Source organism: Peromyscus maniculatus, chromosome 3, assembly GCF_049852395.1.
Source record: "Peromyscus maniculatus bairdii isolate BWxNUB_F1_BW_parent chromosome 3, HU_Pman_BW_mat_3.1, whole genome shotgun sequence".
NCBI lineage: Eukaryota > Metazoa > Chordata > Mammalia > Rodentia > Cricetidae > Peromyscus > Peromyscus maniculatus.
Genome location: NC_134854.1, coordinates 68061330 through 68089127, shown reverse-complemented (window position 1 = coordinate 68089127; position 27798 = coordinate 68061330). Strand labels below are relative to the sequence as shown.

General features: G+C 46.6%; 1 protein-coding gene and 1 long non-coding RNA gene across 9 annotated transcripts in view; one reads left to right on the top strand and one right to left on the bottom strand.

Moving 5' to 3' along the window:
- Positions 1-13197, bottom strand: part of LOC121827958 (uncharacterized) — a 53477-nt gene extending 40280 nt beyond the window's left edge. Inside the window, exons 1-3 of one of the 6 annotated variants that reach the window (XM_042273270.2) lie at positions 12810-12966; positions 11686-11772; positions 4805-6339 (exon numbers count right to left, since the gene is read on the bottom strand). In XM_042273270.2, the coding sequence (XP_042129204.2) occupies positions 5371-6339; positions 11686-11772; positions 12810-12836 (1083 nt within the window). In that variant the 5' untranslated portion in view covers positions 12837-12966 and the 3' untranslated portion in view covers positions 4805-5370. The other 5 variants (XM_042273274.2, XM_042273271.2, XM_042273272.2 and 2 more) reach the window with 5 other exon arrangements.
- LOC143272335 (uncharacterized) lies at positions 12834-21624 on the top strand. 3 transcript variants are annotated; one of them, XR_013049811.1, is made up of 3 exons: positions 12834-15082; positions 15343-15512; positions 18060-21624. It is a non-coding gene; the product is annotated as an uncharacterized LOC143272335 (long non-coding RNA). The 3 variants fall into 3 exon arrangements; XR_013049810.1 differs by having other exon boundaries at positions 14321-15206; XR_013049809.1 differs by having other exon boundaries at positions 14321-15512.
- The last annotated feature ends 6174 nt before the right edge of the window (positions 21625-27798 follow it).

Here is a 27798-nt window from a genome sequence, read left to right as displayed (position 1 = left end):
CCTGCTAGTCAGCATCCCCTTTGCTTTCCAACCTAGCAGCCAATCCTTCAGGAGGAAGTATCCGGGGAACAAGTGAGCCTCAGAGAAACAGAATCACCACTGGTTGTTACTGCTTTGAATTCCACCTGTTGGAAATGCTGCTCCCATCACCAAAAATAGCAAGGAGAGTGGGCTTTTCTTCAGATACCCCAGCTATTTGGCACCCAACTTCTCCAGGGCTAATTGGCTTCTATTTTTAATCACCACTGTGTGCAGAAAAGAAAGCACAGCTTTGGAAGTTGTTTTTTCTTCCGAGGACTGTAAACACCCTCCTCCTCTCCTTGTGAATGTGACAGACCAGTAGACTTCCCAGAAATCAGAACTCCTCTGCAGCAGAAGGAGCCTGACAGTGGGGAAAACAAAACCCAATTACTTTCCTTGTCCTCTGGGTCCCATAAATTACTCAGCAGGCAGGGCTGGAGGAGGCAGGGTTTCACAGCATCATCACCAAGAAGCAAAGAGAGTCTTGCGTGTGGGCAAACATTTAGTGAGATGGGAGGGAGATTCATGAGCTGTTCTGGCATTGTCAGAAGGGACCCCACCTGCTGCACTACAGGCTGAAATAACCCTCTGTCAGGGTACTGGAGAAACCTCTAATTGCACCCTTGTTCCTTCCCTGCCCCTCTTGAGTCCCTCGCCCACGAGCTCAGTTTTAATTACATAACATTCTGAAGGAAAAGCAGGAGACATGAAGTCAACTACAGGCAGTTAGTGTGTGCAAATTGGTTGAATTGGCCACATGCTTAGTGATCTGGGGGCCCTGATAGAATGGTGGCGTCCATTCCCAAGCCCACCTCAAACTCTCACATCACCAGCAGTGTAAGCCCCAAGTATCTGTGTCTTAAGAAGCTCTGAAACAATGCTGTCAGTCTGATGTTCACGACTGTCTTGAATGCAACTGAACAACAGAGTGGAGAGACAGAGATGTCACATTCTTTACACACAGGTCTTATTCCCTAGGCACTAAGCCTACTTCTCAAAACCAGCCTAGGAGCTCTTGTGAGTCAGCAGCACTACCCAGGAGGGAGCCCTAAGGGTTCCAAGAGGACAGCCTAGCTGTGACGATTTTTTGGTATCAGAGCTGGACCTGAATTCTGCACCCCCTCATGTGGGGTTTTCTCCCAACCATAACCCAAGCACATAACTGCTCATGGTACTTGGATTTTGCACCCTCCTGTATTGCTCTGTCCAGATCCTCAGTGGCCTAGCCTCTTCTACCCCTCCTAGAGTGCTGTAGGACTCTCATCTTCCATTTCTTCCCCAGACAGACAAGCACTGACCATGGCTAGGCTATTCCAGAGCGGGACGGTGCAGGCATGGATCCCCATTAGATGTGCTTTTGCTATTGCAAGAAGGAGGGTAAATGGTAGCTCAAGGGTGAGAAATTAATGAGAGATTGTGCCAACTAAAAACAAAACAAAAGGGAGATGGGTGAACTAAAAAGGACCAACTTACACTGTTGGAGTGTCACTGGGCCCGGTGAGACCAGGAGGAAATTGTGGTCGCTTCCTGACTATTCTCCAGGTCATTCGTCCCCGTTACATTAGCTCCTACATCTCCCAAGGCTAGGGGAAGGGGAAGGTTTGTTTATTTGCAGGGAAGGTGCAGCTGTGGTTCTGATGTCAGTGCCTTGGGTTGTACAAATATTAAAATGCTGGTTTACCGGCTCTCTCTCGCTCTCTCTCTGTCCATCTCTGTCTCACCTGTTTCTTGGGTACCTCTTTCCTTCTACCTCTGCTGCTGAGTTTCAGAAACAGCTCAAGCCACTGCATCCTCAGGTCTTGTCACCCCCTTTCTTCCACCAAGCAAAGCCTCACCTTTCGGTGCTGAGAACAGAACTCTGCGTATAGTAGGCAAGCACTCTGTATCTGAGAGACATCCTCAGCCCCACAAACTTCTTCTCAGGGGGCCCTGGCAGCTCTCCACTGTGTCCTGAGCACCCCTATCCCAGCTTTCTATTGGGGGCCAGCTCTCTGACGGGGGCTCCCTCAGCATGGATCTGTCAGTAGACAACCCATAAGTGCGTCTCAGGAGAATGATGCTCAGAAAATCCAAAGCTCTGTCCAGTGGTCTGAAGAGATGATGCTTTCTCCTCAAGAGCCCATTCATTAGCCTTGACCCCAGTCACCAAGTCCCAGCCCCATTCATCCCCTTATGCTGAACTAACCCAGAGTCTATCAGGCACCACAATACTTTTGTGACTCTAGGACTGTCATTCACCCCCACTCCCCATCTGTATTTGTTTCTTTTCTTGTCGCTGTGATAAAAAAATACCCTGACAACAGCCACCTAAGGAAGAAGGGTTTGTTTTGGCTTACAGTTCCAGAGGGATACAATCCATCTTGGACAGGAGAAAAAAAAAACAGGCAGGGAGGTATGGTAGTGGGAGCAGGAATCTGACTTGTGTCTTTATTCAGGTAACAGAAATCAGCAAACAAAGCCAGGCTATAAACCATAAAGCCCACCCCCAGTGACATACTTACTCCAGCAACCCTCCACCTCCTAAAGATTTCATAACCTCCCCTAAACATCAGGACTAGCTGGGGACCCAGAGTTCAAACACATGAGTCAATGTGTGCCATTTCATACTCAAACCCTGACCCCAGCCCCAGCCCCCACAGCCTCTTCTACAGGCAGGAAGGAGAGATTCAGTAGCATTGACATAGGCAGTTACAGTCCACTCCTGAACTGTAATCCCTGAACAGTTCATCTGGTCCTTTTCTTTAATGTGTGAAAGAACATTGTTTTGTATGTCCAGCCTTTGGAATCACAGACAAAGTGAACAAGGGTCTCATTTTCACATCTTGTACCATATACAATGATGAATTCATGTTGATATTTATCTGGAAGGAGACTATAGAGTTCTAAGGTAATCTGACCTAGCCTGGGACAACAGAGAAAATGATTTGCACAGTGGTCCTGGAGCTCAAGGCAAAGATTGTATAGAGACACTGAGGTTCTGGGTTGAGACAGTGAAAACCTAGGTTTTAAGTAGTGAAAATACTCTTTCTTGAGAAAATTCCCTTCTTTTGCTCAGATAAGAATCTAGTGTGGTTCTCAGAGCTGCTGCACAACACATGCAGCATCTTTGGTAGGGAAAGGAAAGAGGGATGGGAAAGCAAAGAGCTGAGTACTAATGGATGCCATAGAAAGAAGCTTGGCATGCCCATCCCAGTGTATAAACAGACCTCAATGCCACAAGTGAGAGCAGAGGACTTGGAAACAATAAAATATCATGCTTTCTCTCTGTGTGTCCTTCTCTCCCTTCCTCCTTCCCTGTCTTCTGCCTCTTCCTTTTCAGCACTTCATCTTTGTTCTCTAAATAGGTCTTGGATTTTTTACCTCTCTATCTACATGCATTCTGGATAACAGGGAATCTTAGAAAAAGAAGTCAATCGGTGTGAAAGCCCAGGTGACCCCATGTGCTGGCAGGTTTGTATTCTGCACAGTTGCCATTGCATGCCCACAAGAGATAATAAAGTATCAGGTGACGCTGGGTGGCATACCGGCCACCTCTGGGCCTGAGGCAAGCTCATCACCTAGGCATTTTTCTGGGAGGCAGGTACAGAGCCCCATCTCCTTAAACTCACAAATTAATTAAACGTCCCCTTAAGATGTGGCACACTGCATAATCAACAGCACTTCTGAGCTGAAAGGGATCTTGATCCACCAATTCATTTTACAGAAGAGGAAACTGAGGCTTGGAGGCATTTGCTGTCTGGCTCCAGATCTCACAGTTAATTGTAGGTGTCATAGAAGTGGCATTCAGGTTTCAGGCTCTTGTTTTACACTGGGCCTCAAGGAAATGTTGAGTTCCTGATGAACATGTGACCACTGGTGTAGAAGGCTGCCTTCATCTTCCCTATGGTCTCCCTAGGGGTCCAGTGGAAAGACAGCCCTGTGTGGCATTGAATCTGAGCCTGCAAGGACAAGGAAAGTGCCCAGGAGGTGATGCCAGATGAGGGGTGTCAAAGTCAACAAAATCTCAGAGGAGGGAAAGTAGATGCATGGGTGCTAAATAATACATCAGAGCGGAAAATGCTGAAACCCAATACCCTGCAGAGAAAGAAAGCAATAAAAAGCCAGGCGTTTCACACCACTGAGCTGTGAAAAAGCCTCAGGAATTGAACACCCCAGGATCCATGGAAAGTAGGACTGAAGGGCGGGCTGAAAACAGGGGACAGGGGAACAGTTTGTATAAGGAAGACTTAGAACCTCTTCTAGCTTGGCCAGGTGGCCAGCCCACTCTCCAAGCTCCAAATCCCCAGACATGTAACTTCCTAAGGTACTTTGGAGGCAGGGCCTGAGATGAGGTCACACAGAGGAGCAGTTTACCTGGGAATACAACCCCACCAAGAAGAGGTAAAGGGGTCTAAGCAATGAAAACGTGGGGGGTAGGGAGCCACAAACAGAGGCACTACCACAATGTTCAGGATGCGGGTGCCTCCAAGAATATTATGTGACTAGGACTCCAGGTCATCTTTTCTGTCCAAGGGCAAGGGTCTCCTGAGAGGAGAAATATGGGACAACCGAGTCTCTAATGTGGACACAGAGCTGAAGCTATGGACTCAGGGAACCCAGCAGAGTGGAAGACATTTCAAAGGGGACCAAAGCAAGTGCTTTTCTAAAATGTCAATGCTGGGGAAAAATAAACAAACACCTCAGTATACTTCTCTGCTTCCCTCTGAGGACGCTGGTGGCCGGATATTTACCCCCAGGAAGACCACTGGAAGGCCTTCCAAGAGAAACAGGCTAGCACAAGATGAAAGATCCTCAAACTCCAATATATGTGGCCTCACCAACACGGTGACCAGCTCCCAGTCCAACAGCCGAGTGTAACCCTTGCACTCAGCGAGTCTCCAGTCACCTTTGCCCTCCACTCTTCTCTATTGGTAGAAGCCAAAGCCCAGCAAAATTAGAGGCTAAGCTGTGGCTAAGGACAGAGGTCACTCTCCAATGTTGCTCTTGTATCCCTAAGACACCTTCTTCCCTTCAGAAGCATTCCGATGCTTGGTTCTTTCTGGTGTTCGTACTGCACAAGGACTGAAAACCTCACATCCAAGATTCATGGCATCTTCAAAGGCTGGCATCAAAATCTGATCCCATTAATGATAGGACTGAAATCCAGAAGGTGCTGGACTTTGGTGCTCCTCAGTTTTCTCGGCAGAAAAGTGGAAACTCTAAGCACTGTGTGCTCCTGGAGCTCTTGTCTACAAGTAAAGAGCTTTCTTCGTGCAGGACACCATTCATAGTGAACACATGTCACGAGCTTCCCCTGGATGTGTCCCTGTTCAACATGCACAACCAAGGAAGCCCTATTTGGCCAGGCTGTCAGAGGATGTCAAAGTTCAGTGTGTCACAGCTCCCCCAGCCTCCAAACTGCCCTCCTGCGGTGGGACTGGAGATTCGATGACTCCTGCGATGGGACGGAAGATGTGATGACTCCTGCGATGGGACTGAAGATGTGATGGCTCCTGCGATGGGACTAAAGATGCGATGGCCCCTGCGATGGGACTGGAGATGCGATGGCTCCTGTGTTCGGGCTGAAGATGCGATGGTTCCTGCGGTGGGACTGAAGATGCGATGGGACTGAAGATGCAATGACTCCTGCGATGGGACTGGAGATGCCATGGCTCCTGCGGTGGGACTAGAGATGCAATGGCTCCTGCGATGGGAGTCGAGATGCCATGATGCCTGCGATGGGACTGGAGATGCTATGACTCCTGCGATGGGACTGAAGATGCGACGATTCCTGTGATGGGACTGGAGATGCAACGACTCCTGCGATGGGACTGGAGATGCCATGGCTCCTGCAATGGGACTGGAGATGCCATGGCTCCTGCGATGGGGCTGGAGATGCAACGACTCCTGCGATGGGACGGGAGATGCCATGGCTCCTGCAATGGGACTGGAGATGCAACGACTCCTGCGATGGGACTGGAGATGCAATGACTCCTGCGACGGGACTGGAGATGCGACGGCTCCTGCAATGGGGCTGGAGATGCGATGACGCCTGCGACGGGACTGGAGATGCGATGACTCCGATGGGACTGGAGATGCAACGACTCCTGTGACGGGACTGGAGATGCCATGACTCCTGCGATGAGAGTGGAGATGCCATGATGCCTGCGATGGGACTGGAGATGCCATGACTCTTTCGATGAGACCGGAGATTCCATGACCCCTGGGATGGGACTGGAGATGCCATGACTCCTGCGACGGGACTGGAGATGTGTCGGCTCCTGCGGTGGGACTGGAGATGCCGTGACTCCTGGGATGGGACTGGAGATTCGATGACTCCTGCGATGGGACGGAAGATGTGATGACTCCTCCGACGGGACTGAAGATGCGATGGCTCCTGCTGGCTTCTGGAGAAGCCGTGTTCCCCATTGCCGTGGTCTCACCACTCCAACATGCAAAAGATTCATTCCCTGTCCGTCAACCTGTGTGCCTCAGCCACTGACTCCCAAACCATCCCTTATCAAGTGGAAGCTTGCCCACTTAACTTTGTACCTCCTGAGACTCCAGACACCTCAGATCTTTCCATCTGTCACCACCCCAGCCTTCTCCACACCTGTCTCTTCTCTGAACGCCTCCTCTGCCTTCTCCCCCTGAATGAAGCCTGGCTCTCACTTGAAGACACTGCATCCCCTTCAAAACCCTCAAACCAATAGGCTGGGGGTGAAGCAGGTATTCTTCATTCTCCTTGTTGGGGCTTCTAGAACATCATCTGTTCTAATTCATTGGGGGGTGCTCCTGCCATCCCAAGACCTAAGAAACCATCCAGACCTAGTTGACCAGCTGGCTCAACACCTGCTCTTCTACTTGGTCAGGAGAGAGTGGGTGGATCTTCCTCCACCTCAGCTCCCCAGGCACAGGAAGTCCCTAGTGTCCAGTTAGTCATGACTGTGCAGTCTTTCTGACTGGGGTTTCTTCCAAGGCATGGAGGGGCTCGGAAGCTCACAGGGCAGCCACCAGAAACAGCCAGGAAGGAGTCCATTGTCTGGGCCTCTGCCCTTCCAGACCAACTTAGCAAAATTACAACCTCATCTCCATCTGTGTGTGCGCTTCAGTTCAATAAATACTTCCTAAGCACATAGATTTGCTCTGCTGAATGCCGTAGGTGCAAAGGCGTCTACAGGGAAGACATTTTCATTTTTAAAGAATATGCAAAGGTGCCCCTTTGTTCTCTTTCTCCTGGGCACAAACCTGCGCCCCCTAACCACCTCCAAGCACACAGTGTCTCTTTCCTGGTGTCTAAAATCCTGTCTCCTTGGCCAACTGACGTAAGCACTTCTCAAATGCAGACAGGAACAAAAAATGATGATTCAATCAGTTCATTTTCAAGACGGAATGACTGCCTTCCCCTCTTAGGCTCCTCCACCTTAAATATGATAATGCTAGGCATTAAATTGGAGAAGTGACTCAGTGGGTGGTTTAGTGGTTAAAAGCGCTTACTGTTCTTTAAGACCTGAGTTCAGTTCCCAGTGCCCACACTGGGCAGCTCACAACTGCCTATAACTCTAGTTCCAGGGTCTATCCAAAACGGCCTTTTGGTTCCTGCAGGAACTGCAGTAACATGTACACACACACACACACACACACACACACACACACACACACACACACACATGCACTTTAAAAACACTTAATATAATACTATCAAAATAAGAATTGGTACGTTATACTGTAAACATTTGCATACATACCAAGTAGGTACATTGGGAATAATATCACAGCACACAGCAGTAGGCCCGCCAGCCTCACAGGCCTGTCTTTCCTAAATCAGACTTGTACAGTCTTCACACTTGTATCAAACAATGTGTGATGGAGATCTTGTACATTTGCACTTTTCCCCTTACTGAATACTGCACTGTTTCAGAAGTTTAATTTGCTTCTAAGTACCAGTTAGGTCAGATTCCTGACTGGTAACCTGATAGGTCAGTTTCCTATTAACTTGATGGTTAGGTCAAACTGCTAACAGAATCGTTCTCTCAATATTCACAGGCTGCACTGTGGGCAAATGACTAGCTCCATTTGGGGCTTTTCTGATGCTTTAATTTCTGGGTTGTGGAATTTGAAAAGCCACATATGTGTGTATATATATATATATTCATCCATCTACTGGTAATTGCAGAAGAGTTATTTCCAAATACACCATCCCATTAGAGAGATATCCCTAGTAGATTTACCAAAGACCAAAACTTCCACTTTTATAAAGGTGTACATATTTCCCTTACTAAGATACTTTTGTATATAAGACATGAATATGAATTCCCTAAACTCCGAGTCTGTTCTCATTCTCAGCAGTGCCCGTAGGTTTGGGTTGGGTTGGGTTGGTTTGTTGTGTTATCTCCCAAGCTCTGCTGGTGGCATAGTGAGGGGGTGGGGACCTTGGTTCAGCTCACCTATTCTCGCCCCTTTCTTGTCTTCTCCGAGAAGAGACTACTCAAACTCCACCCTCTTCCTCCTCTCGCACCCCTCACATTCACAGCCAATCTGTCCTCTCCAGGACTTGCCTTTCCACGGGGACTGAATCCATCCCAGGCTCTCTGTTTTTACCACATCCCTTTTCCAGGAAAGCCTTACCCTCCTGGACTGAAGGCACAGGCTCCTGAGATCTGGGTGTTTGTCTTCCAACAAATCCATTCTCAAACTCCATCTCTAAGGTCTTCAGAAACAGAATTTGGGAAGAAGTGGGGACCAGATGATGTCATAAGGATATGGGGTCCCTACATTGGCATTACTGGCCCTATGACAAGGAGGCTCTGGGGCTGGTTCTGTTTTGCCATGTGGTAACTTCCTGAAAGTTCCGCTGCTTTGGGCCTGGGGGTTCCCCCACCCTCCTTCTCCACCTCCTGCCTACTGAATGAGATAAGCCATTTCCCTTGGCCATGTGGGAAAATTTATAAAATGCAATTGTTTGTGAGATATTTGCTGTGTCCAGGGGTCCTGTGTCTGGATCTCCCTATAAGGTCTTGCCACCTGAGTGTGGAATGAAGTGGGAGGATCAGCTGAGGATTCTGATGTGGTGGTTGAGTCCATGAAGGAATGGGGGTCCTTGACGCCTTCTCCTGTTTCATAAGGAACAAATCACCCTGAGTCTGCAGGGATCTTGCTACCTGAGTGTCATCTGCTGGAGATCCATATCCTCTTGGCCACAGAAGAACTTCCTTTCTCACATGGAAAGAGGGCCAAGAGGTGGGTGGACAAGGCTAGAAAAATGAGCAGGCAGCTTGCCCACCGAGCATCCAGTCAGCCAGGGTGCCTGACCCAAAGCTACACCTCAGTATGGAGACACCAATGAGCCATTGCCTGGGATAAGATGTCTACCCCAGGTTCATAAAAGGTTTTCTAAGGCCTGGTTCTCATTTCTGCTCCTTCTCTCCTTTCACCCTGGCTGCACCGTCCTTCTCCACCTCTCTCCACCATCTCTTCTTTAGCTTGCTGTGGCTCCCATTTCCCCATCCTTCCCTGGGTCAGCTTCAGGACCACTGTCCCTTCCTGAGGCTCTGCTCCAGCTCATTTCCCTTTCATGCTGGGCCACAGATGCTCTGCTTCCACCTTGATGCCACACTGGTGAGTCAATCCAAAACACTCCTGGAAGCTCAGGGCATGCCAAGTGCAAAGGGGAGGTTAGGAGGCAGGGGCTTTCACTCCCACGGCGTCAGAGCACTGCCAAGGTCTAGGCAACTGCTGGATGAGGACAGGCTTTGGTGCTGTTCTGAAACTATATCTTAGTAGCTCTGTAGCTTCAAGAATTATTTAAGAGGATGGAGAGTTGGCATAGTCAGTAAAGTGCTTACTGTAAAAGCATGAAGACATGGGTTTGAATCCCCAGCTCCCGAAAAGCCAGTTATGGCATGGAACACTTAGAATCCCAGCTCTGGGAAGGCAGAGACAAGTGGATCCATGGAGCCAGTCAGTGAGCTCCTAGTTCAGTAAGAGACACTGTCTCTATAAGGTGGAAAGCGATCGAGAAAGACATGGAATGTTGATTTCTAGCCTCCACACATATTCATATGCACATGCTCACACATTCCCATGAACACACACCGAAAGTGTCAAGCTCCTCCATGTTCTGTTTTCTTATTCATAAGATGGGCGCTGGATAAAATGCCCACTTGAGAAGGTGTTAATGAAGGCATATGACACGATTTTGGTGGGACACACCCACACTGCATCATGGGATACACAATACTAATAACTGATGTACCCAGAGAGCATTACCTCTCCAAACCAATGCTGAACTCACTCATGAAATGACTGCACTAACGTGATTCGACACTTGACGACTTCGAACCTACATCCAGGAAGCCGGGCAGGCTCCATCTAGCATGTAAAAGCTGATCACCCTCAGGAAGCCGGGCAGGCTCCCTCCATCTAGCATGTAAAAGCTGATCACCCTCAGGACAACAGTGAAAATCCAGCTCCATCTGACCCTCAGTTGCACACCAACTCCCATCCTTGGTTGAGAAAGACTCAGGTCACTATTCTGGAGGAGTCAGCAATACATCCAAGAGCTCTACTTCTAATCAAGATCTTTCTGGTTTTGAGCTATAAGGCCGGGGTGGGTCCTGGGTCCTCTCCAACCCAACGTGGAGCTTAGAAACTACCAAAGCTAGAAGCTTGACCCCCAAGAGGCTGCGGCCAAATTTTTGCCTAAGCGCTCACACAGACTGATTTTAACTGGCATTTTGTGTTCATTGGGGACCAGTGAGGACTTTGTCCCCAGCAGGGAACTGGGGTTAATGGTTCTGCCTCAGTCATAATCTTTATGAGATTTGCATCTTTCCTGGACAAGTTCTAGGGCAGAGACTGCTCATTTTCACTGTTATGCCTGGAACTAGGAATTCCCTTTCTGTGGCAAGGCAATGCAGTCTTTTGATCTCTTTCCAGAAACTCACATATGCTAGCAAAGTAGACCTCTCCAGATCTCATAAGCTGGCCATGACTTTCAGACCTGGATGTGCAGAAGGGCTCCACTCACACAGTGATACTAATGGTGATAGTGGTTGCAAAATATTTCCTCGCCCGTGCTTATTTCATACTCAGGTGAGAACGGAGACGCTGACAATAACAGTAATGGACTTTAAGCCATCTGTGATTAAACTGTGGCCCAGAGAAGTCACCTGACTTTTCTAAGGCCATAGAGACAGCAAGGTTAAGGAAAAACTGAACCAGAGCTGTGGTCTCCTGGTTTCTGATCACATCTTGCTCTCTAACTCCATGACTAATGTCAATAATGCCTTCCATCCATGTACATGGAGAGTCTTGGGACTTTGGATATTTTTAGGGAGTCCTGGGAGAATAGAAGAACATTCCAGGGGAGGAAAGAATAGGAAAAAGCAGCCAGAGTACACATGGAGACTCAGAATAGCAGGTCAACTGTGGCTGGAGAGACAGCTCCTGAAAGTGAGTTCAGAGGAGGCAGGCTTCCCGTGCCTGGGTAAAGGACCCCCAGGTGAAGTAGCAGATGATCTGAACTTAGACTCTGACTTAGTCATTGACCTTCACAGTGATCTACTATGTGAGAAAACATCATTGCAGCCGCTTTTGACATGAGCTACATCTCAGCTATCTCGCATTACTCTGATTCTCAACAAAGCACCGGGCAAACCCAGAGGAGTGTAGGACATCACTCACACACTCAGGAGGCTTCAACATCCAAAGAGAAGCATGTGAGAGGTGTGCACCAAATCCTGGAGTGGTGGCCGGTGTGGGAGATGGGACCTGTGAAGGAGGAGGGTGGATCTGGATCAGTGCGAAGGAAAGACAGTCCAACCTGCCCATATGAAGGCCAGACATTTGAATGTCTGAAGATGCGGGGGAGATGGAAAGCCAGGACTAGAGAGCTGCAAAGGCTCTCCTGACTTGGAGTGGGGAGGGCAAGCCTGGCTTGACAGGAGTCCATCAGAGCTCCTGGCCTTTCCATGTCTCTTCCTTTAAGATTATACCCAAACCAGCACCATTAGGGTCCTTCTTGATTGGGAGCTATTTCTATGTGGTTTGGTATAATGAGGCTGAGTTCTCAGGCACACAGATCAACACATTAAAGTGATCAAGTCCAGGATCACTGGACACCATCTGCAGGGGACGGGTTTACAAGAAGGCATGAAGGTCTCTGTGTCCACACACTTCACGTCTCCTCTGTGGCTCTCATCACTCTGGCTCCCCCGTCACCCTGCTGTCTCTGCCCTGTTTTCACCCTCCCGCCTACTGGCTTCATGCTGCCTTCAGCTGGGAGCAAATAGCCTGAGTGCCTATCAGCATATTTACCCCCCCCCAGAAGTATTTCCCAGTGAGTCCCCCCATAAGAGCCCTCCCCAGCTATGAGGTTGGGATTGCCCATCATGTTAGCCGCAACTGCACAGTTCACATGGGGTGCTAGCCAGAAAGGGCAGAGGGTTAAACAAGGCAGTTGATTCCATTCCCTAGTGATCAGGAATAGAGTGCCAATCAAACGGATGTGCAGGTGTCCACAGCAAGGAAGCCCTTTGCTCTGTGCCCAGGAATGATAGCTATGACTGTATCATATGGTAGATCCATTTGTAGCTTATTGAGAAACCACCATGATAAGGAACCAGCTCCTATCAAGCTCTATCCACAAGTCACTCATGGTACAGATGCTACAGAAGGTTGTCGGACACCTCCTCCCACTCCTGGACAGACTACAGAGCCTCTGGTGCAACAGCCACTCTCCTCCATCTCTGTGAAGATGAGACAGGCTGAGCAGCAGGAAGTACAAAATACATCAGAACATGCCTCACTCTGGTCCCCAGTGGCAGAGATTCCATTGTTCACTCAACCACTCCACAGGAAGAGCCACAGGCACCATGAGGTGATGAGACCTTGGAGTTGAAGAAAATGCCTTTGCTCCAGCCCACCTCTCACAGATCCAGGAACTCCAGACATGAAACCACCCAGGAACACGGAGCCTGGCAACTGTGACTCATAGAAGATTGTTCAGAAGATGACCTAACAACTTTGTGATGGACACAGGAAGCTCAGTGTCCAGCAGACCCAGTCAGAGGTTGATAAATCCAACTGGGGAGGTCTGCTTGACCCCTCTAACAGAGCGAAGCACCCACAACTTCTTTATCTGGAGAACGGACGGCTACATGGCCCTCAGGCAGAACTGTGTCTGAATATGGACTGGAAGAGGTGTCCCAAGAGGGTGAGGACAAAACAGTCCCCAGATAAATAGACCACTGAGGCTTGGTGTAGCTCAGGGTGCATGTACATACAGAGGCCCCAAAGGGTCCCGCTGCCCTTAAGAGTCCACAGCAAACATCCATGAGAAGAGGCCCTGCAGGATGGAAGGGAGCGAGGACCAGATCTAACTGCACACTAGTAACAAGGTCTCTTCTAGAAAGTGAGCTTTCTAAAACATAATTGGGGTTCTTTATGATGTGGGAAGGGGCAGTGGAATCCCCATGAGGAACTGGTTGGCAGCTAGGCTCACACTATTTCTACTGCAGTGACTTGAAGCTACAGATCCTGGGAGAGATCAGGCTGGCTGAATAGTGGCACAAATGTTCAGTTCACTGAGAGGCAAACTCCTGGGGGAACTTAACCTGAATCACATGTAACTGTGAGTTTCAACACAGAACTGACACACCAGTGTACCATTTGATGCTAGAACAGGTAACCTGAAAATGAACTCCACTTCAAGCTCTCATTCCAGGGTTTTAATCAGATTTGGACCAAATTTGACCCCATGCAGAGTGTGGTGCCTTGGGTAGAGAGGTCAACTGTAAATGATACAAGCCTGTCTGTGTCCAAATTGCCATGTATAAACTATGTTCCACAGTGGACAGCCAGCAACAGCCACAGTGAGCTCAGGGGGAGGACAGCACACAGCCAGGCTCAGGACACAACAGTGGCCATTCCTTCACCTGCTGTGAAAGCCTGTCCTTCCACCAGGCACTCTGACTCCCCACATCTCCAAGAACACCCATGGGGTCCTCATGCTCATGAGTCATGTTACATGGGAGGTTATCTGAATGCAAAAACACACAACGTGACTCACTTTAAACATCCTCATGCCAGAAGCTGCACTTTCTATCTCCAAGGACAGAGGCAGGCTAACTAAGCCAAAGGTTTCACACTTTTCACAATCAATGGTAGACTCTTGCAACATTCTGAGAATTCATGGTAGTCCATGGCCATGAGTGGCCAGCAATCCTGAGTACTGGACGTCAGTCATTTTACATCCACCTTCCCTTCATGAGAAACACTGGAAACTGGTGGTGGAGAGACTGCATTTCCATCACATGGGAAGCATGGACTTGACTGAGATTCCAGTTCAGAGCAGGCTTACAGAACCAGCCCACCACTGCATGATCTGAAAGTGCATGGGGACAGAGCTTGACACAACTCTGGACAGCATCATCACCCAGCCACACAGTTACTCAGGTGGAAGGTTGGCTGAGGATGGCACAAGGAAAAGCAGGTGCTCCCAGGAGTCTATCTTACACGCTGGCCTGCTGCATCACCATCTATGGTGACTCCTGCACACAGTGTATAGTGATTCACTACTCATCTATGTACTTACATACTATTCACTCTAAAACCCAGGACCACGGGATTCCAGGCAAGCATTCAGCTAATAACCCAACTAAGCCAAGAGACGAATGGTGCCCAGAGGTCAAGTTAGGAAACAAGGTGTGTATGGTTACATTTGGAGCCAGATACAAGGGCCACTAGATGGCACCTTGCAGGCTGAGTGACAGCCATGAACCAGGATGGCTGTAGAGAATCGGAGGTGATGAGGCAGAGTGTGAAGTTCAGAGATTTGAGATAAGGAAACAAAATAGTCAACTGTGTTCCTCCTCTCAAGGCTGACGGTACACGTGGGAAAATGGAGGGCTGACAGGAGACGCATGTGGATGATTCCCAGGGAAAGAACGGTCTATGAGAAACGCCTCTACGTAATTCCCCAAAGCTAGTGCTTCTGGGGATGCTTGCACAGCAGAGAACAAGATGGGCCGTGCTGGGAGAGGACTGAGGCCTGGATGTCCTTTGTGATTCTCAGAATGAGGTGAGGCCTCTGTGACCTCACAGGGTGAGTCCCTGCCCTAGTGACAGCAGTGGTCTTGGCCTGAGGGCAACACAGAGTCCAGCAAGGACAGCTGGGCGTCAAAGCAGGCCCAAGTGTCTTGAAGGTTTGGGGCTATTTTCTGGGTTGGATACTACCCAAAATTAATCTGAGTGACTCAGTCAGTGGGAGGCACTTCTACATTGGGGCTTTAAATGGGGAGACTGAGACATAGTGAGATAATTAAAATGTCTCTTACTTAGGGCAGCTCATCCTAGGAAGAACTAGAAACAGCAGGGACCAGGGTTCCCATAGCAGTGGGACTGGCCATTCAAGAACCCAGGGAGAAAAAACTCTGGACTCACCAGGGAGAGGGGCCTTGGAACAAAGCCACACAGATGTATCTGGACCAGGACTCCAACCTCCAGCCTAGGTAAGGAAGGATGGAGGGTTCCTGTTTGCATGCCCAACAATGACCATCATTCATAGTGTGTCCAGGGATGGTAGAGGAAGTCTCTGGGGTGCTGACGTCTGAGCTTCCCTGGCGTAGCAATCTTTTCATTTGTACTCAGATAGCTGACAAATATGGGAACAAACTCAATGTCACTGTCACAGGAACACCATGGCTGCACTCTCCCCTCTAATTCTGTACTTACATACACATTTTCACTTGGTGTGTGTGTTATTGGTGTGTGCTCCTGTCTGCAGGTTCACATCCATGTGTGAAAGTGCATGTAGATGATACTGATAATGTCACATGTCTTCCTCTACCAACATATATGACAGAGGGTAAATTTATGCTCAGCCTTTGTTGATAAGATGACAACATCACCACATCTTAAGCATCCCACTTTGCTGGGACAGTGTGCTCAGCACAGTGTGGGGAAGCGTGGTCGCACTTCATGTTATACTCAGGCACATAGGCAAAAGCTGGAGAGAGGTGTGGTCAGGCCTCTGTTACCTCATATGATAGCTCACTGCCATGGTAACAGCTGTGGTCTTCATGGGAGGGAGCACAGTATCTACTGGGGTGGGCTGTGGGGTTCAGATGGAACTTCAGGTGTGAAAGTAAGTTGGAGCTAAGTGGTGGGATGAATCCATACAGGATTCTTGGGATGAAGGCCTAATTTAAACTCCTTATGCTATTCAGAGAAGTGGAGGTGATAAAAGGTGTGAGACACAATGTGGTCCTTGAAGTGACCTTTAGCAGGGCCTCAGCTACAGCACTAGGAAAAGTTGCGGTAAGTATCAGCAGACATGCTCCAAGGACTAGCCAAACAAGGACTCAAGGAGATCACAGCCACTATTCACCAGAGAATGAGGTCACAGGATGACCCCAGTCTGTACCATGTGAAAAGACTTTAGGTTACAGACCAGGGCAGGATAAAGCTCTGTTGTTGTGCCCTAAGCCAGGGACAGCGGTCCTCTATGACAGCCATAGTGTGCAGGCACGTCAGTTCTTTTCTTCTACTAACCCCCACCTGTATTTGTCAGAAAAGGTGACAGCAGCTGAGGCAGAGCCAGCACCCATGTCAGGATCCAGTTTCCAAACTGTGATGGGATGGAGCTCTGCTGTCACACTGTTCTCCAGTGAGTGACATTCTCAGAGGCCATTGACTACTATGGGAGAGCCAGTGTGGGAAATCTCATGACATTCTCAGAGGCCATTGACTACTATGGGAGAGCCAGGTTGGGAAATCTCATGACATTCTCAGAGGCCATTGACTACTATGGGAGAGCCAGTGTGGGAAATCTCATGACATTCTCAGAGGCCATTGACTACTATGGGAGAGCCAGGTTGGGAAATCTCATGACATTCTGCTTTCAGTGCCCTCCTCCTTCAAGCTGGATTGAATGGTGATGAAGGGACAAGTTGAAGGCCAAGTTTACCACAGGATCCTACAGATGGCATTCTCCAAGTCTCTTGACTAGAGAAACTTGCTGATAAAATAAATCAGCAGAAATGATAGATGAAGATTTGAAGTTTGCACACTGGCGCAGAGTATGACACATCCCCATGGCCTTGCTCTTCCCGGGGGTGGTGATCCCTGCAGGGGAAGGAAAACTAGTTATGAGCCTGTTTCCCAGAAATGGTCATAAGGGAAGCCTTTTGGTACTTCCCCTAGTACCAGTCCAAAAGACACCCATGGGCTTGGACAGCCTTTCCCAAACAGAGTGAGTCCTGGCCTCTATGACCTCACATAAGGGTCACTGCCACGGTTATGGCTGTGACTTACTTCTGAGGGCAACACTAGGATTTATACCCAGAAGAAGGTGGGTAGGGATATATTTCAGGTAAATGACTGCAGAAAATTCTTTGGATGAAAATGTGATCTCACACCAGTGTGTGGACATGTGAGGGGCATTATAGAAAAAGGGTGACTAAGTCACAATTCCATGTCATGGATTTTTGATATACAAGACAGATGTGGTCTTAAGAAGAGTTGCATTAGAAAGGAGCAGAGAGACACCTCACTGAGCATGGCTATGCATGACATGCAGGGAGAGGACACCATCCCCACACAGGAAAGAGGCCTTGTGAAGATCTGCACAGCCCCTAGTGCCTTAGCAAGACATCCTCTAGACACATAAGGAACAAATCTCTGCTGTTTCCTTGAACTCCCTGTGATATTCTGTCATGGGATCTGACCACAGAACGGGATGAAAGGCTGCATGACCCCTTGTTGGGACTCTCTTAGCTCTCTCTGTTAGAAGCAATAATCTTCCCACATGAGCTCTTCAAGCCTCTCCACCTATAGGCAGAGTCAGATATATATCAGGAAAGACTTCCCAACCACTTTCTCTCCTACATATTTGATGTATTTGTACAATGTATAATTTATTTCATCTGGACTGTGTGCTGTGTGTCTCTGTGTTCCTAAAGGACAGGTCAATGATGTTCTGATTACATTTGACATGACAGAAAAGGACACCAAGTATTTTCCTCTGTCAATATCAATCTATCTATTTTTATTTTCAGAAAATCTGACCATAGACAAAGGCTAATGACAATGTAGCTTTGGACATACATGGATTCAACTACCTCAAGCCTGAAGAGAAACAGGTACAGGATCCAATGGGGCAATGTACCCAGGCTAAAATCTGGACACTAAAAAGCCTATCAAAAGTAGTGAAGGCCAAATATGGACCTTTAGAATCCTGAGCTAAAGGTTGAGGTGAAAGTAGCCCAGGTATAGGCATAAACTTAAAGATGCAGGAACTCAAATAAGAGGCGTTTCCTGGTCTCTCATGGACCATTGTCCTGCCAAGGCCCAATGCAGAAGAGAAGTGTGCCTGGGACAAACCCTGCAGTGAAAGAGGCCTGCACAAAAAAAAAGTATTGAGTGGGCTGAAAGTGGACCCTAAAGAAGCCCAGGCCCAAATCTAGAATAGAGTGGACCCTGGGCCAACCCTTGACCACGAAAAGGGCAGGTCGATGGACAGATAATATATTGACATGGGTAAATTTTCAAATTATAGAGGCCCAGGCCAATCCAAGAAGAGAGGCATGCCTGGGCCAAACTCTGACCCTGTAGAAGCCCAGATCCAAAGCAAGAAGAGAGATGGGCCTGGGCTAATACCTTTCCCTGAAGAAGTCCAGGTCCAAAGCAAGAAATGTGGGCCTGGGCCAATCCCTCAAAGTTAAGATACTTAGGCCCAGAAAGAGATGGCATATGGGTCTGGGACAATCCCAGAAATAAAGAGGCCCAGGTTAAACTACAAAAAAATGTATGCCTTAGCCAAACCCTATCCCTGAAGAATCCCAAGACCAAAGCAAGAAGAGATATGGGCCTAAGCTAATACCTTACCCTTTAGAATCCCAGGCCCAAATGAAGAAATATGGGCCTGGGCCAGTCCCTGAACCTTAAGATGCCTGGGCCTAAAAGAGATGATATATGGGCCTGGGACAATCCCAAATATGGAAGAGGCCCAGGTTAAACTACAAAAGGAAAATGCCTGGACCAAACCCTAACCCTGAAGAAGCCCAGACCCAAAGCCAGAAAAGATATGGACCTGGGCTAATACCTTACCCTTGAGAAGCCCGGGCCCAAAGCAAGAAGACTTGTGGGCCTAGGCCAACACCTGAAATGACAGAGGCCCAGGGAAACCACGAAAAGAATGAGCACAATCAAATTCAATCCCTGATTCCTAGTACAATTATGAAAGTAAAATCATTCTGGATTAACTCCTCACCAAAGAGACCTGGGCCCAAACAGAGCACTGTGCCCACACCAAATCTAAAGTGAAAAACATGTGGTTAGAGCATATACCATGAGGCTCTCTGATCCAAGGCCTTAGTTTCAATTGGTACGATACAACCAACCAGGTATTAATGCAGACATATGCCAGCTTGAACATTGATAACCTTGGACTCACCCACAATACTGCCTGTACTAATGACTGATATGGTCAACCTGAGTATCAAATATGTGCTTCTCACACAGAAACTTCATTCAATCCAGGCAACATCCTCAACACATGTGAGCAAGCATGATACCCTCACCATAATACGACAAGGGCTCATCAGTGTATGATGTACATCAGTGTAGACATGCAATACCTAAAACTGTGTTGTGCTGCACCCTGTAGTGTCTGACACAAGGACTTATCTTGACTTAGACTGGTTGTTTCAGAAAGAAGTATTTCTCAAGTGTACCTCAGGCCACAGCCTGTAACCAAGAACCTTGGACTAATCATAGTTGGTCTTGTTCTAACTAACATTTGGACACATCATATCCTTCAAGATCCAGATCTTGATGATAACCTGATGATTAATACAGGTGCAAGGACTTACACAGACCTCAAAGGACCCCGGCTGCTCCTTGAACCCCAAGAGCCTGGGCTAATATCATCATCAAGGGTGTGTGGACTGTACCTTCTTTCTATGCAATCCAGGACAAAATCCCACCACAAAGGAGTGATGCCTTAAAGGGACCAAGCCTCGCCTTAATAGACATAACCATGACCCTGACCTGGTCTGACCACTAGGCATTACCTTCATGTTAGTTTATTTTGTAGGACATCAATGGAAGTTAGGAGCTGTTGGACCACCAAGAACCTTGGGTCAAATTTCAAGTGTGTTTGGGCCACACGTTCTCTTCTTCCAACCCAGACTCCATTACCAATACAGGGGAGCCAGGACCAAATGACATACTTGACTGTGTCCAAGCCACAAATGACCATCAACCAACATGGGCAGACCTTGTACTTAGGGGTGTGTGGGCCACACCTTTATTTCAAGTCTGACCACATGCTGTCTGGACTCCAAGAAATACAGGAGAAGATGATGTGAGTTAGCCCACAAGAAACCTTCTAACAAGAATGGACCCACTGTACTAACAAAAGCATTGGTGGTTTAATCACTGAATTTCCACGTATTACCTTAGAGATGTGTAGACTACACACACCTATCACCCAGCTCAGGCAACCATGCTCAAATCAGGGAGTCAGGACAACCTCACAGCCTTCGTGACCATTTGGGTCACATTTGAAAATCAAATAACATGGGCACACATTGGATAGAGGGTGTGTGGGCCGCACCCAGGAATCCCTGTGCCCAGGGTTCATCAGGACTACAACAGATGAAGAACAGCACTTTGATCTCAAGTGTGACCTAGAGCACATACTACTCCAGGAAGGTTGGACACATTTTAACACCATGGGGTGGTGGTCTGCAGAATGACATCATGGAAAAAGACCATGAAGTGACATCAATGCGATCCTGCCAAGCCAATCAATGTCAGTGTGAGTTGGGAGCTAACTTACCACCATGAAGCCTGGGTCAAAATTAACTTTGAGGCTTGTGGACCTCACCTCTCTTCATCAAACTCAAGAGATAAGCTTAACTAAGAGGACCCAGGACCACAAAACATGGCCTTCATGATGTCTGGGTCACACTAGAGAAGCAACCTGGGCAGACTTTGCCATGATGGGTGTGTGGGCCGCACCCAAGTGTCATTATTTGTCCAGGTACTATCTTGTCTACAAGAGACCCAGGACAAGATGATCTCATGTGTGACTTAGGCAACACCAAGACCTCACAGGCAATTGGAACCACCACAACAGCCAGCATGAGTGGTCTGCTATGTGACATCAGCCTCATAAACTTCACAAGCCTCACCAGACTGTGGTCCAAACCCTCTTAGCCTGACATCCCAGGTTCCCTTCCTATTCCCTGTTGACCTTGGTCCTCAACCTGACCTGATTAGAAACATCAAGTAACCCATTGGGTTAAGAAGGTGATGGACCAGAAGTACAGACAACTTTAATGCTAATGAGTAATGAGAAATCTTGAAGGCCCTCCTCTGGAGGAATGTTTTTGGCTTGTTCACTGTCTAGAAGTAGTTACTGAGTATTCCTCAAAATCTCAAAAGAGCCTACCTAAAGAAAGATGGAATTATATAGTGATTTCTACAAATCTCTGTCTTCATATTCTGTATATAAAACAGTTCAGAAGCAGTGTAGTGTTATATTATTCTTTATTGTGCATTTCATGCTGTAGCATTGTGTATACAGTATTCAATAAACATGAGGTTCATCTGCAACCATGGTTTATCCTGGAATGCTCATTTTGGCCCTTTCCCTATACTTCTAACAGAAGGTTTTCAGAATTGGATTGAAGATTTAAAGACCAGGCTGTGACGGTCATTGACAAACAGCAAGTGTGGGTAGCTAGCACATCTCTTTCTCACCTGCTGTGTCCGTGTAGACAACACATATCTGAATACTCAGACCTCATCCTGAAGATCACTGCACCTCTATCCATGCTTTATATCTTTAAGCTGGAGTCTCTCAAGGAAAACTAAAGAAAAGGTCTAAGTAGGCAGGAGTGCTTCCCTAGTCATGAAATCACTGTGATAAAATTTCCTAATGGGAGGGGCTGCTATCCCTGCTTTCCGGCTCCAGAATCAGATTAGCACCAATTTCTAGAGAGTTGCTGATGACGGGCTGCAAGGCAGGGAAGGAACAAAGGTTCTGTGTGGGCCACAGGGCACCAAGAATCTGGAAAGTTTCCCAGTGAGACTCCACATGAGGACGAATGCACTCCCAGTGAAATCCCATGCATGGACCCTAAACACAGGTCCAGATTCCTGTTAAAGGAACAGTGAAATGTGCTGTGCTCCTTCAATTAGAGGAACTAGAGGCTGACATGTTGCAACTCTTAGACTTGTCCCTGATGATCTTACAAAGTTTAGGTGGCAGATTTGTTGGAGAATTCACTGGAAAAATACATAGATCTCTGCCTCCCCTCCCCTGGCCTTTGTCAATGTACATTCCTCTCTGGACCCTACAGACTTTTGTGGAAAACATCCTGTGGCTTTTAATGATCTGGTAAATCAACAGCCCTTCTTTACAGTTGGACATCCACGGACTCAGGTCTTTTCCTTCCATCTAGGTCTGATTCACTCTGTTTACCTTGCACATATGCTATCCCTTCAGAAATAAGAGAGCCCATCAGATAGTATGGAAACAAAGGCCAACAATCAAATGTTTCACTGTCTCTTGCATAGACTTTCAGGTGGCATTCTAAGGAGTTCTGAGCTGCAGCTAGCTGACTGCCCCTACTCCTGGACAGGAGCTTTCAAACTCTGGATACAATGCCCTTGGTTATGCATCAGAGGGAAGGATGTTTGCAGTTCACAAATATCAGTAGTTATACATAAAACAGACCACCCAAAGAAGGGGTCACCTTTCCTAGTGATAGTACTGGATCATCTTAACCAAAGCTTTTATCACATCCCATTTGCCTATATATGGATTAATTTCGTGATTCAAAAAATGGTGAGAACTCCATCAGTGAGCCTTGGTGTGTGAACATGGAGGTTCTACCACAAATTATTTGGGTTTCTGAGCACGGGCTCAAACCTAATACAAAAGAATACCTGGCTAAGTCCTGAAATCAATGGAGCCTGGATGAAACCTAAGTAAGAGAACTTCAGGACAAAGCCTGACTGCAAAGAGGCCCTGTCAGAATATGAACCCATAGCAGTCAGGGGCACACTCTAAACCCCAGGAGTCAGGGATCAAACCCTGACCCTGCATTATCCCAGAATGAACCAAGTCCCCAAAGGAGGCAAGGATGTATCCTGAAACCAAACAGGGACCTTGGCATAAGGAACCTCTTTTATGTGTTGCTGCTCATGGAGGTTCAAGAGACTCCCCAAACAATATGGGCTAATTCTGCTGCCATTGCTCACTCCCCCAGAAATTGAAGGCAGGGCCCGATTGCTGAAATCATCAGGCGTTTAGGACATGGGACTCAGATAATATGGGCTGATGTCACACTAAAACCTCCTCCAGAGGACTAGCTTTCACAGGTGCTATAAAGGCTGCCGAGGGAGGGATGCAATCAATAGTGATGCCCATTAACCACAAAATGACCAACATGGAAGGGTGTCCTAAAGGCTGTAACAGTGGCACTCATGTCTGGCAATAGCTTGTCTATGTAATTGGACTTAATTAAGGCTTTCTTTGTTCAACAGGATGGAAATATTGCCTGTTACTGTTATCCTAGCCAATTACTCACGGCTACTGCAGTCAGGGATCTTATGGCATAAACTACTATGACATTTTACTAAACCATTGTAATTCCTGACCATATTCTCCATATTTATCCTTATAGCCACAGGGCAGTTGTAGCCTAGAAATGGTGTGGAAGCTCCACCCACGAATCTATAAAGATATGGCTGCTTAAATGAGACGGAAACCATGACAATTTCATTGGACATGCTAATGTGGATGGGGAAAACCTCATAGGGACTCATCCCTAGACAAAGAGCTGCAGGCAACTAAGCACTGTTGAAAGAGGGATAATTGGTCTTTCCCAGAGATGAGCCCCCTAACTGACTATCCAATACCTAGTTCAGACCTAAAAATATAACATGCATTACTGAGCAGACTTAGCATATTGTTGGTATACATTTACACAATTTTTGATAAGTATAAATTTTAAGTAAAAAGGGCCATGAATTTGAGGGTACGAGAATTAAAACGGTAAGAGAGAAAAAAGGAGTGTGAAAATGATGTGATTTTATTTTTATTTTAAAAATGGTAAAATAAATTTTGGTAATTATTTAATGGAAGCTTTATGCTGGGTTCAATACTTAATATTATAATATTTATGCAATGACACATATTTCATGTATGCCTATTTTAGTTGGGCACTTCTGTGCCTGCACCCCTTGATCTCTCTTCTTACAAGGAGTCACAATCACAGACATAACAGCATCATGTTGGACATGTAGTGACACAGAGCAATACCTTGAGCCTTTAAATCAGCAGACATCCCAGGGTATTTTGCTTTATCCTCTCCTACAACCCCATGTGACCCACACATTTCCCCAAGCCCCATATCTCATGTTAAACCAATCCCTACTGTGCTGCCCTCATCTGGAAAAAAAAATACAGAAGAGAGCCCTACAAGCATGCTTGCTTCTCACTAGAGCAGCAAAACCCTGGTCGGCCTTTTGTTTCAGATTTATACAAGTACCTACTTCTTCCAGACTGGAGAAAGTCAGGAACTATCCTGCACATACCTTCTTAAGTTTCATGTCTCGATGACCAAAGGAAAGTAGATTGAGATATATTCAACTATTTTCCCATACTTCAAATATATTTAATAATGATTTTGTGCTATCCACATACATATTTTTCAATTTTTTTGCAAATCAAGTGGTTAGTTGGTCCATGTCAGGAATAAAACTTTAGAGATGTGCATAATTCACTGTGAGAAAGAAATGAGAAGCTCTGGTTACATCAAAGAATGCCTGTATCGTTGCATGTTATGTGCCAGCTAGGATCTTGGGTACCCAAATCATAGGAGACTTCTTAACATATGGTTTTCAATATCCAACATTTCTAACTGTTCAGTCAATCATTATGTGTTCATTTCTAATATTCGATTGGATTTTTGAGACCAGGTGTTGCAATATAGGCAGTCTTAGCCTTGAGCTTACATCACTCCTCCTTTCTCTGTCCCTCAAGTGATGAGACTCGGGCCACCTGCTGGCTCTGTTCCTAATGTCTTCCATTAGAGCCACAGCTACAGATGGAAATACATTAGCATACAAGGCTTGCAATCTTCACACCTGATCTCAACGTGGAGGCTGGGAAAAGGTTCTGTAGTGACAAGGAGGTCAAGAACAAGTGGGATATACATCAGTACATCCGGAACCAAGCTCCTCTGCCTATCTACCTAAAGGTTATGTATGCTGGACATGGAAGAAGAGGGGTCAGACAGCAAGGCTATTCACTCAAATTTCATATACAAGTTGATGAAAATTGATAGCTTGTATGGTTATACCTTATATATGAAATAGCTCTTAAAAGCATTCTAACGATCTTCTATGGACCTATATTTTTAGCAACTGTACCTATTCGACAAGTAGCGTGGCCTCTATATTTGAGTTTGTAAATCAGCCACTACATATGGTTAGCTTCCAGAACAGTGTGGCAAAGGCTTTCTGCTCCCACTATGCCCAGAATAGTTCACCTGAACAATTACAGGGGTCAATAGCCATGCCCCAGTGCTCTTTCTTGCAAGGCCCTCGGGGTAGAGAGAAGAAATAATGAATCTTCTCAAAATTAAGTAACCGAGTCCCATGACTTTCCATTTTTTCATGTTTCATTCAGATTTCAGGGTACTTCACAGTCAAGGTATGTACTCCCCAAAATACTAAGAAAATCAAATGGTGATTAACATTCAATTTTTCTTAAAGATGATGAAACATTTGTCAAAGACCTCACTAAGGATCACAAGGCAGCATTTCACATTTCTGAAGATTGAAGAAAATGGTTGAAAAGCATCACTGAGCCCCACCCATCATCTGGCTCCACAGCCAAATCTTCAGTCCAATGTGCATAGAGCTGAACTTTAGTGCCAGTGATTTCCAATGTCATTGAGCAGAATTCAGTGAGAGTGTCACATGCTTTCCCTTTAAAAATGAAAGATTTCATAAAAATTTTAGCATTAAACAATGAACTATTAAATAATACATTTTAATTAAGTATCTGAGAATTTCATATGTAAATGCATTGTATTTGTATCATATTCCCCTTCATTTTTTCTAAATCCTCCCTGATCTCACATTCACCAAAGTTGGTGTCTTTTGTTTTTTTTTTTTGGTAACCTACCAAGGTCAACTTACATGTCCGTATTCTCATGGGTGTGGGGCTATCCACTGAGTTTTGTTCAACCTACTCATGCATCAGGACCCTAAAGAAAACTGACTCTTCCTCCTCCAGAAACTATCAACAGTCAACAGCTTCTCAGTTGGGGGAGGGGCCAGTGAGCTCCTTTCCCTTCCATGCTAGAAGACTGACTGGCTTGACCTCAGAGTTCCTAAGTGTAACAGGACTGTCATGTCCAGAAGATGCCACGTTATGCCAATCCTCCTTGGACATCTGGCTCTTAAAATCTTTACACACCCTCTTCCAGAATGGTCTCTGAAACTCAGAGGAAGGTGTATATAAATATGACATATGTGACTGGGAACTCCGTTCTCTGCCTTTTTACTGTTTCCAGTGTTTTGTACAGCTCCCTGAACTAAGAAACTTCTCTGATGATGGATGAGAGTTCACTAACCTACGAATATAGAGATGTGAGTTCAGAGGGCAGTTTGATATGGCCATTTACCATAGTAATTGTGGTAGGGTCACGCTGGGGGTCTGTGAGTTTGCCAGCCAATGTTGTTCTCCAGATTTACAGTATGAAGCATACTTTTCCTCCTGTGGGCTGCACCTTAATTCCAAACAGAAATTGGTTGGTCCCTGTGGTAGTTTCAGTGAGAATATTCCCAGGCTGATAAAACCTGAATAATTAGACCCCGGTTGGGACAACTGTTTGGGAAATACTAGGAGGTGTTGGCATTATAGGGAGGGAGAGGTGTGCCACTAGAGGTGGACTTTGAGGTGTGTCTCTGCCTCATGGTTGTCGTCTCAAGTTGTGAGCTTTCTACTGCTGCTCCAACACCATGCCTGCCAGTCTGTTGTCATCATAGGCCATGGACTCACCTTCTGAAACTCTATTCTCCTAATAACTCTTCCATAAGTTTCCTTGTTCATGGTGTCTCTTCACAGCAATAGCAAGGTAACTAAGACAGTCACTCCCATGACACTCATGCCACTATGGCCACAATAGGTCTATCTTGCCACACTGGCTGTCTTTTATAGCTCAAAGGTGCACATCCCAGGGAGACTGTTAGTGTGCCACTCCAGCAAACTATGTAGCATATTTCTGTACTATAGCAGCCAGTCAGCATGGAGGAACCATCTGTTCAGGACCCATTTGATTTTTCTCTGTCCTTTGACCACACTGTGTAGTATTTCCAGCAATAAGATCTTAACATCAACTTCTGGTGTACCTTCAAGGTCAATGGCAATAGACTATAGCAGTGAACCTTTCAAGTCAATAGCTACAGTACTAAAAATATAAGCAGATAATGTATCAAAACATTGGCTTAACTAGGAAAATGAAGGCACTTAAACTTAGAAAAGAATTGGAGACAAAGGTGGTAACTATTTGTGGCCTCTGCTCCACATCAAAATTTCAGAATAAAGTTATGAAATTATATATGATTATGTGTTTCAACACAGTATAATAGAGTAAGAAATTGACCAGAAAGAAAGGAGAAACAAGGAGAGACAGACAGAGGGAGAGAGATAGAGAAAAAGAAAGAAGAGAAAGGAAGAAGAAAGAAGGAAGGAAGGAAGGAAGGAAG